We start from the raw sequence: 14,221 nt of genomic DNA on the forward strand, positions 1-14,221 counted from the left end.
ATCGTCAACGGGGCACCACAGGTACAGGAGGTGGAGGTGCCCGTTTGAATGAACACCAACAAGCAGGGTAGGCGCAGGTGAGGACGATTACAAAACAGCCGAGGGAGCAGGAGATATTCCGCAAACGGCACACTGGCACAACGCAAACATGAACGAGCAGCACGGCACAGTGTGGCAGCAGAATGAACGGCGTACTAGCGTTACAACAATAACGCTAATAATAATAATGAGAGCAATAGACAAGCTGGCAGTAAAACAACGACGATCCCCCTCACCTATCGCAACTTTAGCGTTCAGGTGCGTTAGGGTACTGGAATTCGCTTTTATTGTAGGAGATGGTTTTTTTTTTTTTGTAGAGTTAAGGGTGGTTTTGTAATACCCGGGAAGGCATCATTGTGGGAATATGGTGGATAAATAAATAGACGACATTTGTAGAAATATTAGCAAAAGTATCGGCTTAAACAATGCTTCGGAAAGAGAAAGCTTTTCGAGAAATTAAATACAAATGATTAACTTTAGTCTCACACTCCTAGACATAGCTCCGAGGGATCTAGTCCTATTTGTGTTACCTTGCAAGTGGACCCATCCTACAAGCCTCGTCTATGGCGGCTCGCCTGAAGGGAGTCAGATAAATGACCTCTTCCAGCTAGCCTTGCCCGTGCCATCTCGACCAATCAAGGAATCTCGTCAAAGGGGCCTGACAGTTTCATAAATCCTCGCCCAAAAATGTACGAACAGCACGTAATGCTGGAAGAGTGCCTCCGTCGTCCACCAATATCAAGAAACGCTAATCAAATCCCCCGACGCCACTCTTCACACGGAAGGCCCGGGGTTCCAATTTACCCGGATATCACTATCCAACAACGTGATATCAATACAAGCTGATACTCTAGTAATAGTTGCGCTTTTTACCAGCAGTCAGGATGAGACTTTCTAGTTGAATGCGCTTCACTCAAATATAAAATTCATGCCATTAAATCATTGATAGCTTTTCTTTATATAAGAGCATCTAGAAGGCGAAGGAAAAAAAAATGGACGCCGATCTTAACATGACACCATCCGGGATCGAATCTCAATCGGACCATAGTGAGGGCTGATTATTCATCTATATCAGTAGACGGCAGGCATGACCTATCAGGTCATTGAGTTAAGAAGACGTAGTCTAAAACTTCTAGAAATAGTTTCAAGGGATCTCGTCCTATTGTAAATACCTTACAAGTGGACTCTTGCTACGAGTTTTGTCTGTAAGGTCTCGGCTATAAGACCGCTTCCAAGCAAGCCTTAGCTTCGAGGCCTCCAAACCAAGGAACCTCGTCAAAGGGACCTCGCGATGTGATCCGATTAATAATGACGTGCTACTATTTATACCTACGAATATTTATGAATTCTGACCTGATAAGCTGTGAGCTGACATTAGTTATGTTGCGTGGGACGAAAAATGTTCAATTAAATTAAAGTTGTCTCAGTCGCCATCAGGGACCAAAAAAACGCCTTGTGGAAAATGACACAACTAACATTTTAATGAACTGCTAACGGCAAATCAAAATTAAAGTACAATTAAGCTAGACAAAGATTCGACTTCTAGACTGTCGAGGAATTTATGATTCAATTTATGTTTCCTCAAGGGTTAGCATGTATAGCATTAATCCTGAACTTCGCGGATACGTTTGAAATGTCTAAGAGATTCTAATAGAGATTGTTGCTGCAATAAAAATACAAATCCTAGTCGTCGTAGTACGGTATTAGAAATTAGCAATCAAAATATATAAGGTAGGCATGTAAGGCAGCCTCCGGATTGTGTCCAAAACTGTCGCCCATTCTATAGGTACCATTCGATTGATCCTTGCAGTGGATATTGCGTGCGTATAGTTTGCGACGTCTTCGGCATACCCGAGTGTGATTATCAGCTCTTCAGCTTAAGAAAGACTTTAGATCAATTGGGTATCAATTATCGTTAAAGATGCACTCGGCATTAGGCTTGTTCAGGCGGTCAGGATACCCCCGCAGCCATTGTTTAATCCTTTACCCTAACGCATCTCTCACTGCTCTTCATTTGATTTTACTGCTCAAATCAAAAGCACAACGGAACAAAGCAGGTAGCTAATGCTGTGTGGGTGTGTTGTAGAAATTTTGTCAAAACAATTAGTCTTTATTTGAAGCTTGCGCAGCGGGAGTTCAATCGTATGGAAGCACCCCGTTAAGCTCGGATCCTGCTGTCAAAAAGGATGTGCACACGCGTACGGGTACGGCTTAACAGCGGCAAACCAGTAGTAACACTGATAAGCGAACAGGAAATAGGAAAAATGACTGGAATTGGGGGCAGAAGATTTGGTGCAGTGCCGTTTGTGGGTCTGCTTTACAACTCGATAGATTTGGTGCGCCAGTGCGCAGCATCGGCTAAACGCATCCATGATCTGAGAAACCCTTTCATCGTCTTGACGATGTGCCCTGAGGGATCGTAAGGAAGTTTTACCTGTGGCGAAGTGAAAGGATTATCTGAACGCAAAAAAATAAAGGAGAATAGGAATGAAGATGTCGTGCACAAACCTGCTGCACAACACGCTACAAACGCTTGCTTTTGCTGGATAGTGTTTAACTTGTGACCGCAAGCTGTTGTAAACAATCCACAGGGCTCTCAGTGTGAGGGAACCTGACGTTTAGCACTGATGGAAAGGGATCATCACCGTCGTGTTGATCGACCGAAACTCCTATTTGATGTCTCATTCGGTGAAGTCGAAGTTTGAAACTATACGACAAACGGAAAATAATGGAAAAAATGGCGGAACATCAACTACGCCGCTATCATTTCTTCATTAATTTAAAAGCCGCATTCCAATAACATCTTGGCCAAGCTTAGCAGGCTTTTCACTCTTTGGCAGTTCCTTCGCAAGTGCCGAGTGCGCCTGATCCGTACGTACTATCTGTTCTTCGACTTCAAGGTGTCCATGCGCTATCATAGATAGGAATGAGTTACGGAACTTAATGCAGCGGAACTCCGGACCATCTTTGGCGGTGTGTTCGGCTATGAACCACGAGCTTGCTGAGCTGTACGGCGAACCCCTGACAATCTGAGCCGTGGCTTAGGCCGGCAGGATACGATGGTTGGGGCGTAACCTGTCAGATATCGGGTGCCTAAAAGGATGCGAAGTGCCTGCCATGGACCAAGTATCCTGGAGAATTACTGTTGACTAGGCCATGTCAGGCCGACGTGTTCCATACTAAGCAGCAATATGAGCGTGTGTGTGTGTGTGTGTGTGTGTGTGTGTGTGTGTGTGTGTGTGTATAAATTAAATTAAGTTAATTAAAACAATTAAAACAACAATCCATGAGTAAGATTTTTTAATGAGTGCGAGTAAAAACGAATGACATCTATGCAAAAAAAAAAACGAAAATCATTCGATTAATCTAACTGCAGTGCAGATCAATTCCGTAAGCAATGCAATCAGGGAATCAGGAAAGAACTGTCAACAACTAACGATAACCGGAGTGCATCCGTAACGTGACACAAAAGGGATACAAACCATTTTCTAACACCTGCAGTACACTGAGTCTGTGTACATCACAAGACCTTATACCGAGGAACAGTCGGTGTAGAAAGAACTTCTAGGTGACAAATCTATTTGGCACTCAAATGACACTTAGTGAGAGTTAGTTGGAGCAATCACACACTAAAAAAGAGCAAGTCATCTAGTCAATTGATCGCCGAAATGTCCAAAAGCAAAAACCCCGTGTCTGTATTTGTGTGTGTGTACGTGCTTGAAGCTGAGAATTTTTGTTGAAGTTTGTCTCGAACACGACCAACACTTGAGAAGAGCAGATTGAAAGCGGAAAGGCATAAAGGTGACCCAAAAGAAGCACCGAAAGCAAACCTATGATAATAAATGTATTGCGTTGTATGGATGCTGCTGCCTTGCATGCATGATGAAGATATATACTTGCAACAAAAAAAAACAAACAAAACGGCACACGCCAACCCTGACCGTGACTTGCAACAAGCTGAAGATGGAACCCCGGTCCCAGCAATCGCATTAAAATTGATATCAATTCAAATATTTACCGTACCGGGGCGCGCGTTCGCGTATCGCCCGCAAACGGTAGATACCGCCAGACAAGTGTTGTCAAGTGTTTGAGCCGCTAGCGAGGCGTCAGTATCACGTCGGCTATACGGAGAAAGAGTCGACGTGTTAGAATATCTGCGCTTTTAAGATACACTGATTGCTTCCGTGTGCTGCGAGCATCATTGGACAACCACAGTCTGCAGTTTTTGTGCGTGTGTCAACCGCTGGCGCTGGACGAAAAAGATGTTAGGAACGCTGGTAGGCAGTCTGCTGACCGTCGAGGGTGCACTGCTGGTGGCTCTGGTAGCCCTACTCTACTACTATGCGGTCGTACGGAATATGCGCTTTTTTGTTGAGCGTGGCGTACCGTACCTGCCGCCCGTACCGCTGCTCGGCAATAGTGCCGACTTTATTACCCGCAAGCGCCACATTACGGACGTGCTCAGCGACATGTATGCCCGGTTTGGGCAGCACCGTTTCTTCGGCTACTTTGACTTCCTGTCGCCGATCTTTGTGGTGCGCGATATGGAGCTGGTGAAGCAGATCTGCATCAAGGACTTCGACCACTTCATCAACCATCGGATCGATCTGGACGAGAACCACGATCCACTGTTTGGGCGGGCGTTGTTTGCGATGCGCGACACCCGTTGGCGTAATATGCGTACCGTGCTGAGCCCTGCCTTTACCGGCAGCAAGATGCGGCTAATGTTTGGTCTCATTACGACCTACTGCGAGGGTGCGATGCGCACGATACGGTCCGAGATGGGTGCGGACGGGACGGCCGAGCTGGAGATGAAGGAACTTTTCCGTCGGTTCGGCAACGATATCGTGGCGACCTGCGCGTTCGGCATCGAGATTAACTCGTTCAAGGATCGAACCAATGCATTCTTCACGCTCGGCAAAGAGCTGACGAATCTGGAAGGTGTGCAAGGAATTAAATTTCTTGCGTTCTCGTCGTTCCCGCGAGTGATGAAGGCGTTGCGGCTACGGCTGTTTAGCTCTAGGATGACTACCTTCTTCCGGAGCGTGGTGATGGATACGATTGCGCAGCGGGAGCAGCGAGGTATCGTGCGGCACGACATGATCAATTTGTTGATGCAGGCCCGCAAGCAGGAGCTTCGGTTTGACGAAAACGATAACATTGACACGAGCGGTGAAGGATCGCCGAAACGATTGATGGGTGAGAGGGGGAGCATCGCTGGTATCAAGAATTGATTGTGGATGATGGGGGCTGAAGTCTGGATTTTAGATTTCCAAAATTTCTAGCATTTTGATGGAATAGATATATGTTAGCTTCCTGTAGATATTTTTTCCAATCTCTTAACCCTTTCTCTCTCTCTCTCTTTCTCTCTCCCAACAGACTGGACTGATGACGATTTGACAGCTCAGTGTACAGTGTTCTTCTTCGGCGGGTACGATACCGTCTCCACACTGTCCGCTTTTATGGCTCACGAGCTCGCCGTCAACCCGGACGTCCAGGAGCGTCTGCGGAAGGAGATAGACACCGTGCGCACCTCCATCGGTGGTTCCGACAAGCTGACGTACGAAACATTACAATCGATGCGCTACCTAGACATGGTGGCGTACGAAACGCTACGCAAATGGACGCCCGCCCCATTCCTCGATCGGACCTGCAGCAAGCCGTACGTACTGGAGGACTATGACGGCCACAAGGTACAGCTCCAGAAGGGTGACGGTTTGTGGATACCGGCAGCAGCGATTATGCGCGACCCGCAACTATTTCCCGACCCCGATCGCTTCTGGCCGGAACGCTTCGCACCGGACAGCGAGGTGCCGATCGATTCGGCCACCATGCTATCGTTCGGGCTGGGACCGCGCAACTGCATCGGGTCCCGGTTCGCACTGATGGAAACGAAGGCCGTGTTCTTCTACCTGTTGACACATTTCTTCCTGGAGAAAGGACCACGCACGCAGCATCCGATCAAACTGAAGAAGACTAGCCTGATACTGTCGGCCGAGAAGGGCTCCTGGATACGCTTCCGGCTGCGGGACCAGAGTGCCGCCAAGGGTAATTGAGGTTGGGCGCAGCAATCAACGTTTCGCTTCAATCAACCAAACACGGTTCGAGCGAATTGGGCTGGTCAACGATCAATTGGTGGCGTAAGTTCAAGGTCGACACAATACAGTCACATACACGGTTAGTATGTTGCATACTAGAAAATCCAATACGAGCATTATGATTGGCGATGTGTGAGAGATGTTTGAGATGTTTGAGAAAATTTGATGATGCTTGACTTACGCAAGTCGTGGCCGTGGCAGTGCTGGTAATGGGTATAAATATTCTTTATATGAATTTCTAATTGTTTTTCTCTGCTTTATGTTGATTGAAAATGAGACGAACGACGTCATAAATTAAATTAATGACACAAACGTCTTTAATTTGATTCGTTAAACGCAAAAGCACCAACACATTCGAAGCTTTTAAAGCTTCACAGAAAAATGAAAGTTTTCTTATGATTTTTCTTACCGGGTTTTTTTTACAGTTTATTTTGAAACATTCAGCGACAGTTGATGTCTTCAACATCCGATTAATATTTTTTTAAATATTTTAATTTATTTTAAGTATTGTCAGCCGCGCATGTGTTAAATGTTTTATAAAAGAGATTAACGGGGTATTTCCTCCTTGTATTTTCCTTGACCTTATTCCGGGAATGCTCGGTTGCTAATGTAAAACAATATTTTATATGTTTCCTACAATTGACAATACGGCGGAGAGCCGTCATACTTAAATATAAATAAATATTGTTTACAATTTGCTTCATGGATATTTTGTTCTATAATACAACCGATCAGTTAAAGTACACTGAATGATTTTAGATGAAATGATAATAAGATATTTTTAAATTAATAATACCCATTGCAGTTAATTTTTTCACACATTAAAATTGCCAACATTGACCTGTCTTTACTAACCCAAGCTAAAAGCAAACAATCCGCTCGGTTCGAAAGACTCTCATGCTTTAGGAAAAAACCACCAGATGTTCAAACAGTTCATCACCCAAAAGCAAAACAACGGATGATATTTATTGAAGACCTGCAAGCCCTGCACCTTTGCTCGCTGTTATGCAAACCGCATTACACACGCTGGTCGGTTATGTTGTTCGTATTCAGCACAAAGTTAGGCAGTCGATATTACGAATGTCGACAGTGTAATTTTCCATAATAATGGATCTACGAACATGCCATAATGCTGTGAAGTTGGTGATGTGAAACACAAATTTTGCTGTTCAAACATGTACCTGTTGACAAATTTGTATTGAAAAAAACCCTTAGTCGTGGTAAAACGAGCTTTTAAAGAGTCTTTTGCAAAAATCTTGTTTTTGTTTTGTAAAGTATAAACATTCTCAATTCATCTCGCCTTTCATACATGTCAATAAATATTTAAATTATGGTACCAGGAAAATTTCCTTTTGATCATGCCATAATAATTTTTCCTTACCATAATGGGTATTTGTCCATAATGTATTAGATTTTTGCTATAAAACGTTCGTTTCCGGATTTATAGTGAAATATCCTATCGTAAGAATATATCCCGCGCATACCCCTGAAAAGTATGCAATGCGAGTTGGTGTTGTTTCGTTGATCAGTACAGGGTAGTTCAAAATTTGTTTCCTGCATACTCTCGTATAGATGTAGTTTCGTTCACGAAGAGTTTGAGAGATACAATGCAATGATTTTAATGATTCAAATATTAAATTATTACTCTCTTGTAAGCTTGTTTATAACTACATCGTTTCTATAAGCTTGACATATCACCCTGCCCTGGGACGTGACTCTATTGTAATTGTAGCTTTATTGCACTTAATTGCACATGCAAGAGTTGAAACTCACTCATCTTGTTTCATGGCTTTATTAACACTGTGACCATTAGTGTCTGCCATTTAGTGTTTAGTGGTTTGACATTTCTGTCTTCCTTAAATGGATAATCAATTTGCAGTTCTCCTAGCAAAAAAGATTGAGATTTATACCTCTTCAAAAGCTCGCATAACAGGTTTTATCATCTTCGATAATTTAATAGATATTTATATTAATATCAATCTATCATTATTAATTGCTGTAATTATATCAATCATTACAGCAATAACACCTTTGTAAACGGTAAAGGAATGACCTCAACGAAGCACTCACTTCTGCATTGCATTCCTAGCCAATTATGCCTTCGTACGCCTGTCCAGCTCTGCAGCGCATTAAAGTATGCGCGCTGAAATTAAAGTAACACTTCAAGCTAGTTTTGCTCGCCATTAACTACTCAACCCATTAAAAATTGCCGCCCAAACGGTGGGTGTAAGAAAGGGGGAAAAGAAATAGATTTTTAATGCGCCCATTCGAGCTGCAGTTGCACTACCACTCGTTTGCTCAATTGCCGAGGATCATAGCTTTATTCATCGTTGCGGTGCCTGGTATGGGCTGGAAACCAATTGATGTACTTTGAGCGTAGAACTGGTATGCTTCCCTGAAGGTGGACGTTCAAGGACAAGGTACAACCCGTTTTACGACGCGCGGTTTGCGCTGAAGCAACTTCTTTACGACCTGTAAGTACACGTACTGGCTGCGAAGTGCTTACAGCATTGGCGTCGCTATGTCTAGCTTTGCTCGTGCTCGACTTCAACGCACGATGTTCAGAGCAATCTAAAAATAGGACGACCTCTTGATCCCCTTCAAGCAGAACTAGCTCTGGCGGAGAAGCTACAGAGTGCAAGAATTCTTGCAAGATGAATTGATTTGCGGTAAAGCTTCTTTACCTCAACCAACCAATGCTCATCCCACAGAGATAGTTGACTGGGATGGAGTTGGAACTTTAATAAAAAAATTATGTTTTTTGGGAAACCTTCCAAGCCAACCATTCCTTTATTTAAGCTGAGCCTCTGTTGCATAAAACGCACTTTTATTACCCTTTGTTGCAAAGATTATTCTAAGCCTTTTTCGCTAGCCACTTGAGTTGATAGCATTTCCAACGGTCGATAATCACGGTACAACGGATGCATGAGCAAATCAAAGCAAATCAAGGATGTCCCTGAGGGATGTGAAGCCAAAAACCAAAAAAAAAAAAAATGGAAGCGGTTTTGGGGCAAGCCTCGATACCTCGAGCAAAGCATCGCCATTAAGTTCGCCCATTAGCAAACAGGTATATACGTTTGCCTTTTTGGTGATGCAAAATATTAAATCATTCGTACGAGAAATATTAATACCCAGTTTTAATGACCCTCAAACATGTTGAGGTCCGGCTTAAAGCAATGCTACGAATATTTGACTCCTAATTAAATGCGTTTTCATTATCCGTTGTGACTGCTTTCTGGGTTGAACCATTTTCGCGTTATACTTTTTTATTGTTTCACAGCACCCTCGGGTTAGTCGCCAGCCTTCGTCCAGTTCGCTTTCTTGCGTTTCTTCCGTGCTTCAAGGAATCGCTGCCTTTGGGCGGTGCGTACTTCTGAGCTCAAAAAAAAAGAACCATGGACTACTGATGTACAACCATCGAGCATTGTCATTCCCTACTCCATTCACTCCTTCGGACGGTGTGAAGTATAATGCATCGATTCGCTGAGGTATCCAATAATTTATGACACCTCCCGACAGCGATCGATCCTGTGAGGCCCTGTCACGTGTGGTCCTGTGGCGGGTAGCGGAACCTATAACTTTTTTACTACGCACAGCTGTATGTATCATTCGAGGCTGCGGCATCGCCAAGAAGAGCGCTACAAATGGCTGCTAAGCGCATTGCCACCCAGCTTTTTCGCTACGGTTGCAAAATAACTTGACGTTCCCACGATTTTGCAAATACCAACTCCATCCTTAACGTACAGAAAAGTGTGGGTACATCTCTGCTTTTTGCTAGGTCCCATCCATCGCTAATGCAACAGCATTTGCTACGGAACGGAACGTCCAAACACATAAAAACTGGATGCTGACTGTTCAGCATTACTCTTTTTCGTTGTGTCTTTCTATTTCCCTCGGTTTCGGTCTCGGTCTCTTGTACTTGTATCCTTGTAGGATGCTTCTGGCGATGCGTCCCCCCTTTAAAGTAGGAATACTGAGCTACAGGGATCTTCAAAAACGACAGCAAATAAACCGTTGCAGAAATATCCGGTTTTATGTCACGTGTTTTTCTCTGCACGCAAACTTTACCCCACACATCCCACGCAAGCACCCAGCGCAAGACGCAAACTTCTTTTCGACCAGCAATGGCGGGTGCAATACTTGTGGCAGATGCAAGTTCTTCTTCTTAAAAAACAAATTTTTTTTGGTGGTTTGCTTTTGCCGAGTTTTCGGAGTTTTGGCTGGCTGGGTGGGCCCCACACTGCATGCTGTCGTCGCACACAGAGGTGCTTTTTTCTTTAGCGTTACGTTCTACTTGAGACATTAGGGTTAAGGCTAGGAGGCCACCCAAAGTTCTTCGTGCCATTCGGCAAGGGTGGCGTACGCCAGAAAAAGCAATGACAAGATGCAGATATGGAACTGGTGAAAGAACAAAACAACACACCTTTCAAGATGCCATACAGACGAAAAGCATGCTCTGACAACAGTTGAGACCTCACCTGGATATCTTTAGTCAAGTGAACGTATCCCGTTATCAGCGTTCCATATACATGCAAAGTAAGCATCTTTTGAAGAAGAGCAAGAAAGTGCCAAGTCTTAGAGAAGAAAATGTATGTTGAACGTTGAATTTTTGTTTGTTGCTATGTAACAGCACTCTTGTCCTTGTTGGATTCTTGTTCGTTGCTGTTTGTTACCATACCATACAACAGAAGGTGCAGTTTCTGACGTCGTTTTTTTTAGGTTTGTTCAATTGGAACACAAAAGTAAAGAAAGAAAACATCGTCGACTAACTCACATCAACTCAAGTTCGTGTGCATTTTTTCGGGGGTTTCTGTTTTCAGCTTAAAATGTGTTATCTCGCATTTTTTGGGCTACTTTTTTTGTATTTAAACTTAAGGCACCTTAGGGCTAGCACAAGCACCAGAGTCACCTAGAGCGTCACCGTACTTTGGATGACCATTTTGCCAACCGACGCTACCAATACTTTGCCTCCGACATGCGTGTGTGTGCGTGTGTTTGGGGTGGGTTGGGTGGTAGGATTTCAAATAGGTGGTATAAACGTCTGCACGATGCCCCACCATAGAGCATTACTCTGCTCTGCTGACTAACTGCATGATCTCATTTTTTTTCTTGGATCTTGGATCTCCCAAACGATTCGAGTGTGCGAATTGCGCCAATGCGTAAGGTGGGAGCAACAAGTTCAGTGCCGTCAATTATAGTGGGGAGGAAGCTAAGTCATGCTCTGTTTGTTCGATCGCGTATGCTCTAATGTGCGCTACGGAGACTCTCTTCGAGGGTTGGGCGTACGCGAGCATTCTTACCGTCAGCTCTCTTTTAACGCGACATGACGCATCGTTGAACAAGATTAGTTCTGCCAATGGTGTTGTTCCTGTGTTTTTTTTTTGCGCTTGTAAATTGGAGAAGAATTTATGTTTCCTCTACGTACCACAAGATCCTCAAATTTCAACTTCATTTTTTACATCAGGAAATTAAGTTTTGATAACTGACACGACAAAATAAACACAAAAAAAAAAACGCCAACCAAAGTATGCAGCGAAATCTAAACATCCGCTCAACTCATTACTAAATGTCTGTGGAGCGAATCAAACGAATGGCTGCGCGTCCGGGTTGAGATGATGCTTCCTCAAGGGGAATTTTCCTTTGCTCGCAGACGAGCAAAATATTGTGGCGCCCAGTTTACGGCACTCCGTAATTCTATGCTTGAGTTGCGACATGAAACAGTAGATCGTTCGGAGGAAGTCGCAATCGGATAAACAATTCGTAAGCCTCTTAAAAATTCCACCACAGGCCTCCATCTCTTAAAAGGGTTAAGCATGACTTAAGTCCCGTGTATTAAATTCAAAACAGTTACCAATATCTTACCAATTATTTATCGAAAAAGTTCTAGACATTTCAGTTGTTATTTTAATGGCGGCTCGATAGGTTTCCACTTGCTATGCCTCTGTGAACAGATCACACATTATTTTATCTTTTGTGAGGAGATGGGACAAACATAACCACAAACAGTGCGGCTCAATCCCTGTGGAAGAAAGTTTAATTCTCTTTGATCCAACGGCAGCCTTTAAGCAACTTCAGATGGACGCAGAAAAACCTAACTACAGCTTCTTTTTCTATTGCTCCTCGCAAGGGAGGGGTTTCAGGTGGACTTTTACACATGGATGATGTGCTGATGATCACTGATTCACTGTGGTATTTTCAAGACAAAATTTCAAACGAGGTATATGAGATCGGCATTTGAAGAATTTGAGCACTTGAATCAAGTGAACCGGCCATTTTGCACGCCAGAACCGGTTAAACTCACGCTGAAATAGTTGCTTTCCGGTAAGTAGTTACTTCAACTTAAATAGACGTACCACTTATGTCCATCCGTTTTTGTATTGTACCCTTTTCCCAGCAAATTGTCATCAGACAACCATCTCGTATTCCATCAAGTTCCATGAAGCTTGTAACAAAATGCGAAACTTTGCTCAAATAGCACATGGAACGCTACTTAGGACATCCTTGATGGTGTGGTTCCTGTTGGTCGTCCGTAGTACCTGTCGAAGTTATGGTAAGGCTGAGGGCGTGCACAGTCCAATACGTTACCTACAACTCGACGAATTTTGAAGGAAATGTGCCGTTGAAGGGTGAGCTTCCTTTTCATCTAAACCGAATGTTGGAAATGGGTGGCTCCGAAAACAGTTTGCAAGGTTATGCTTGGTGACTTTGTGATTTACACTAACAAAAATCCGTTCAAACTTCACAGTATCTCTTAAATCTCTTTTAAATACCCTGGCGTCAGTTGCTTTGATGTAGCGTCATTCAGGATGCCAATATTGCTGGTGATGGGATCGATAATACATATTATAGTGCAAAAGTTTACCACGCTGCTGGGCGACACTGTTTCGTATTCTCTTTCTAATGTTCTTCATTATCATACAATGCCTTCTAAGGTTCAAGGTTCGTCTTAGCTCACAAGTTTAGTTATCGTTTTTTTTTAATGAATTTAAAATGCGCTGAATGCGGTTCGTTCCGTTTCAAAATATATTTGCAAGAAATGCACATCCACCGGAGCTACAGCGAACTCCACCGGCATCCCAAACATCGAAGTTGTGTTCAATATTTTTTGCTAATAACTGATATAATTATGTCATAAATTTGTTATGTTCCGGCAGTTAATTTCGCCAATATTCTTCTGTTCTTCGATTCCGCACCAGCGAACGGTGAGGTGGCGAAGAAGCTAGTAGAAACCGGTGCAGGACCACGCAGAACAGCAAGACATGTTTTATTATGCGTTTTACGACGTACGGTGAAGTGTTTTGGACCGTGCTCGGTTGAGGGTTTTGTTTTTTACGCCTGCAGATGATCCGATGCTGCTACAGAGAGGAAGAGAGACGACGGAGAGGAAAAGGTGGGAAAGACAACGGCAAACCGTTCCATTTATTGCGTTACCAATCACAGCAACTGTCAAAATGCATAATTTCGTGGAGGTTCAATTCCGTTGCGTCGGAACGGCACTTAAGTATCCAAAGTTAAGCGATGCCTCAAGACAGGTTCAAGTGATACAAGAGTTTCCATTAAACATGTGTACCGAACACAAATCGTTGGTGCTACCTTTATTGCCAATTTTTGGGACAAAAGTTAATTATATTTTACAACTTCAGCCGAACTGTGAGGTCCTACTGAAGTCTCTGGGATGGGCTAAGGGCTGCCTTTTGCGTGTTTTGAAGCATTTTTCTTTTCAACAAGAATTCTTCCCACATCAACCAGGTTACAGCGAACTTTTCGTCGTATTATGATTACGTTGGAAGTCCTAGCTAATGATGAGACCATACAACAGCAAGAAAACAAGTCTCCAAGATGCATGAGACTGTCTTCAACGAAATTCTCACTCCTTCTCGATTACTGTGTGCACAGTGTTATCTTCCACGGCACTACAATTCCACGTTGAGGTAGATATAGACTCCTAACCTAGTAGACATTAACATTCCTTAATATTTACAGTAGTATCTGGTCCATCGGGAATGTCCCGGAGGATTGGAAATTTAGCCTAAGAGTATCAATTCCCTTACCTAAACAACCCTCTAATGAAATCGATTCTTACC

At 43.5% G+C, this 14,221-nt stretch overlaps 2 protein-coding genes across 2 annotated transcripts in view; both read left to right on the forward strand.

Moving 5' to 3' along the window:
- Window positions 1–14,221, forward strand: part of LOC126561166 (prothoracicostatic peptides) — a 244,615-nt gene that overhangs the window by 96,231 nt on the left and 134,163 nt on the right. The gene's annotated exons all lie outside the window — the stretch shown is intronic.
- LOC126557038 (probable cytochrome P450 9f2) lies at window positions 4,302–6,096 on the forward strand. The gene is made up of 2 exons (XM_050212681.1): window positions 4,302–5,238; window positions 5,419–6,096. Exons 1-2 carry the CDS (start codon window positions 4,302–4,304, stop codon window positions 6,093–6,095), a joined length of 1,614 nt encoding a protein of 537 aa, XP_050068638.1. The 3' UTR covers window position 6,096.

Source organism: Anopheles maculipalpis, chromosome X (genome assembly GCF_943734695.1).
Source record: "Anopheles maculipalpis chromosome X, idAnoMacuDA_375_x, whole genome shotgun sequence".
NCBI classification, from domain to species: Eukaryota; Metazoa; Arthropoda; class Insecta; order Diptera; family Culicidae; genus Anopheles; species Anopheles maculipalpis.

Bases quoted from the DNA above. Each gene is read 5' to 3' on its own strand.
- LOC126557038 (XM_050212681.1), top strand. From the start codon at position 4,302: ATGTTAGGAACGCTGGTAGGCAGTCTGCTGACCGTCGAGGGTGCACTG. The intron at 5,239-5,418 runs GTGAGAGGGGGA...CTCTCCCAACAG, and splicing joins ATCGCCGAAACGATTGATGG to ACTGGACTGATGACGATTTG.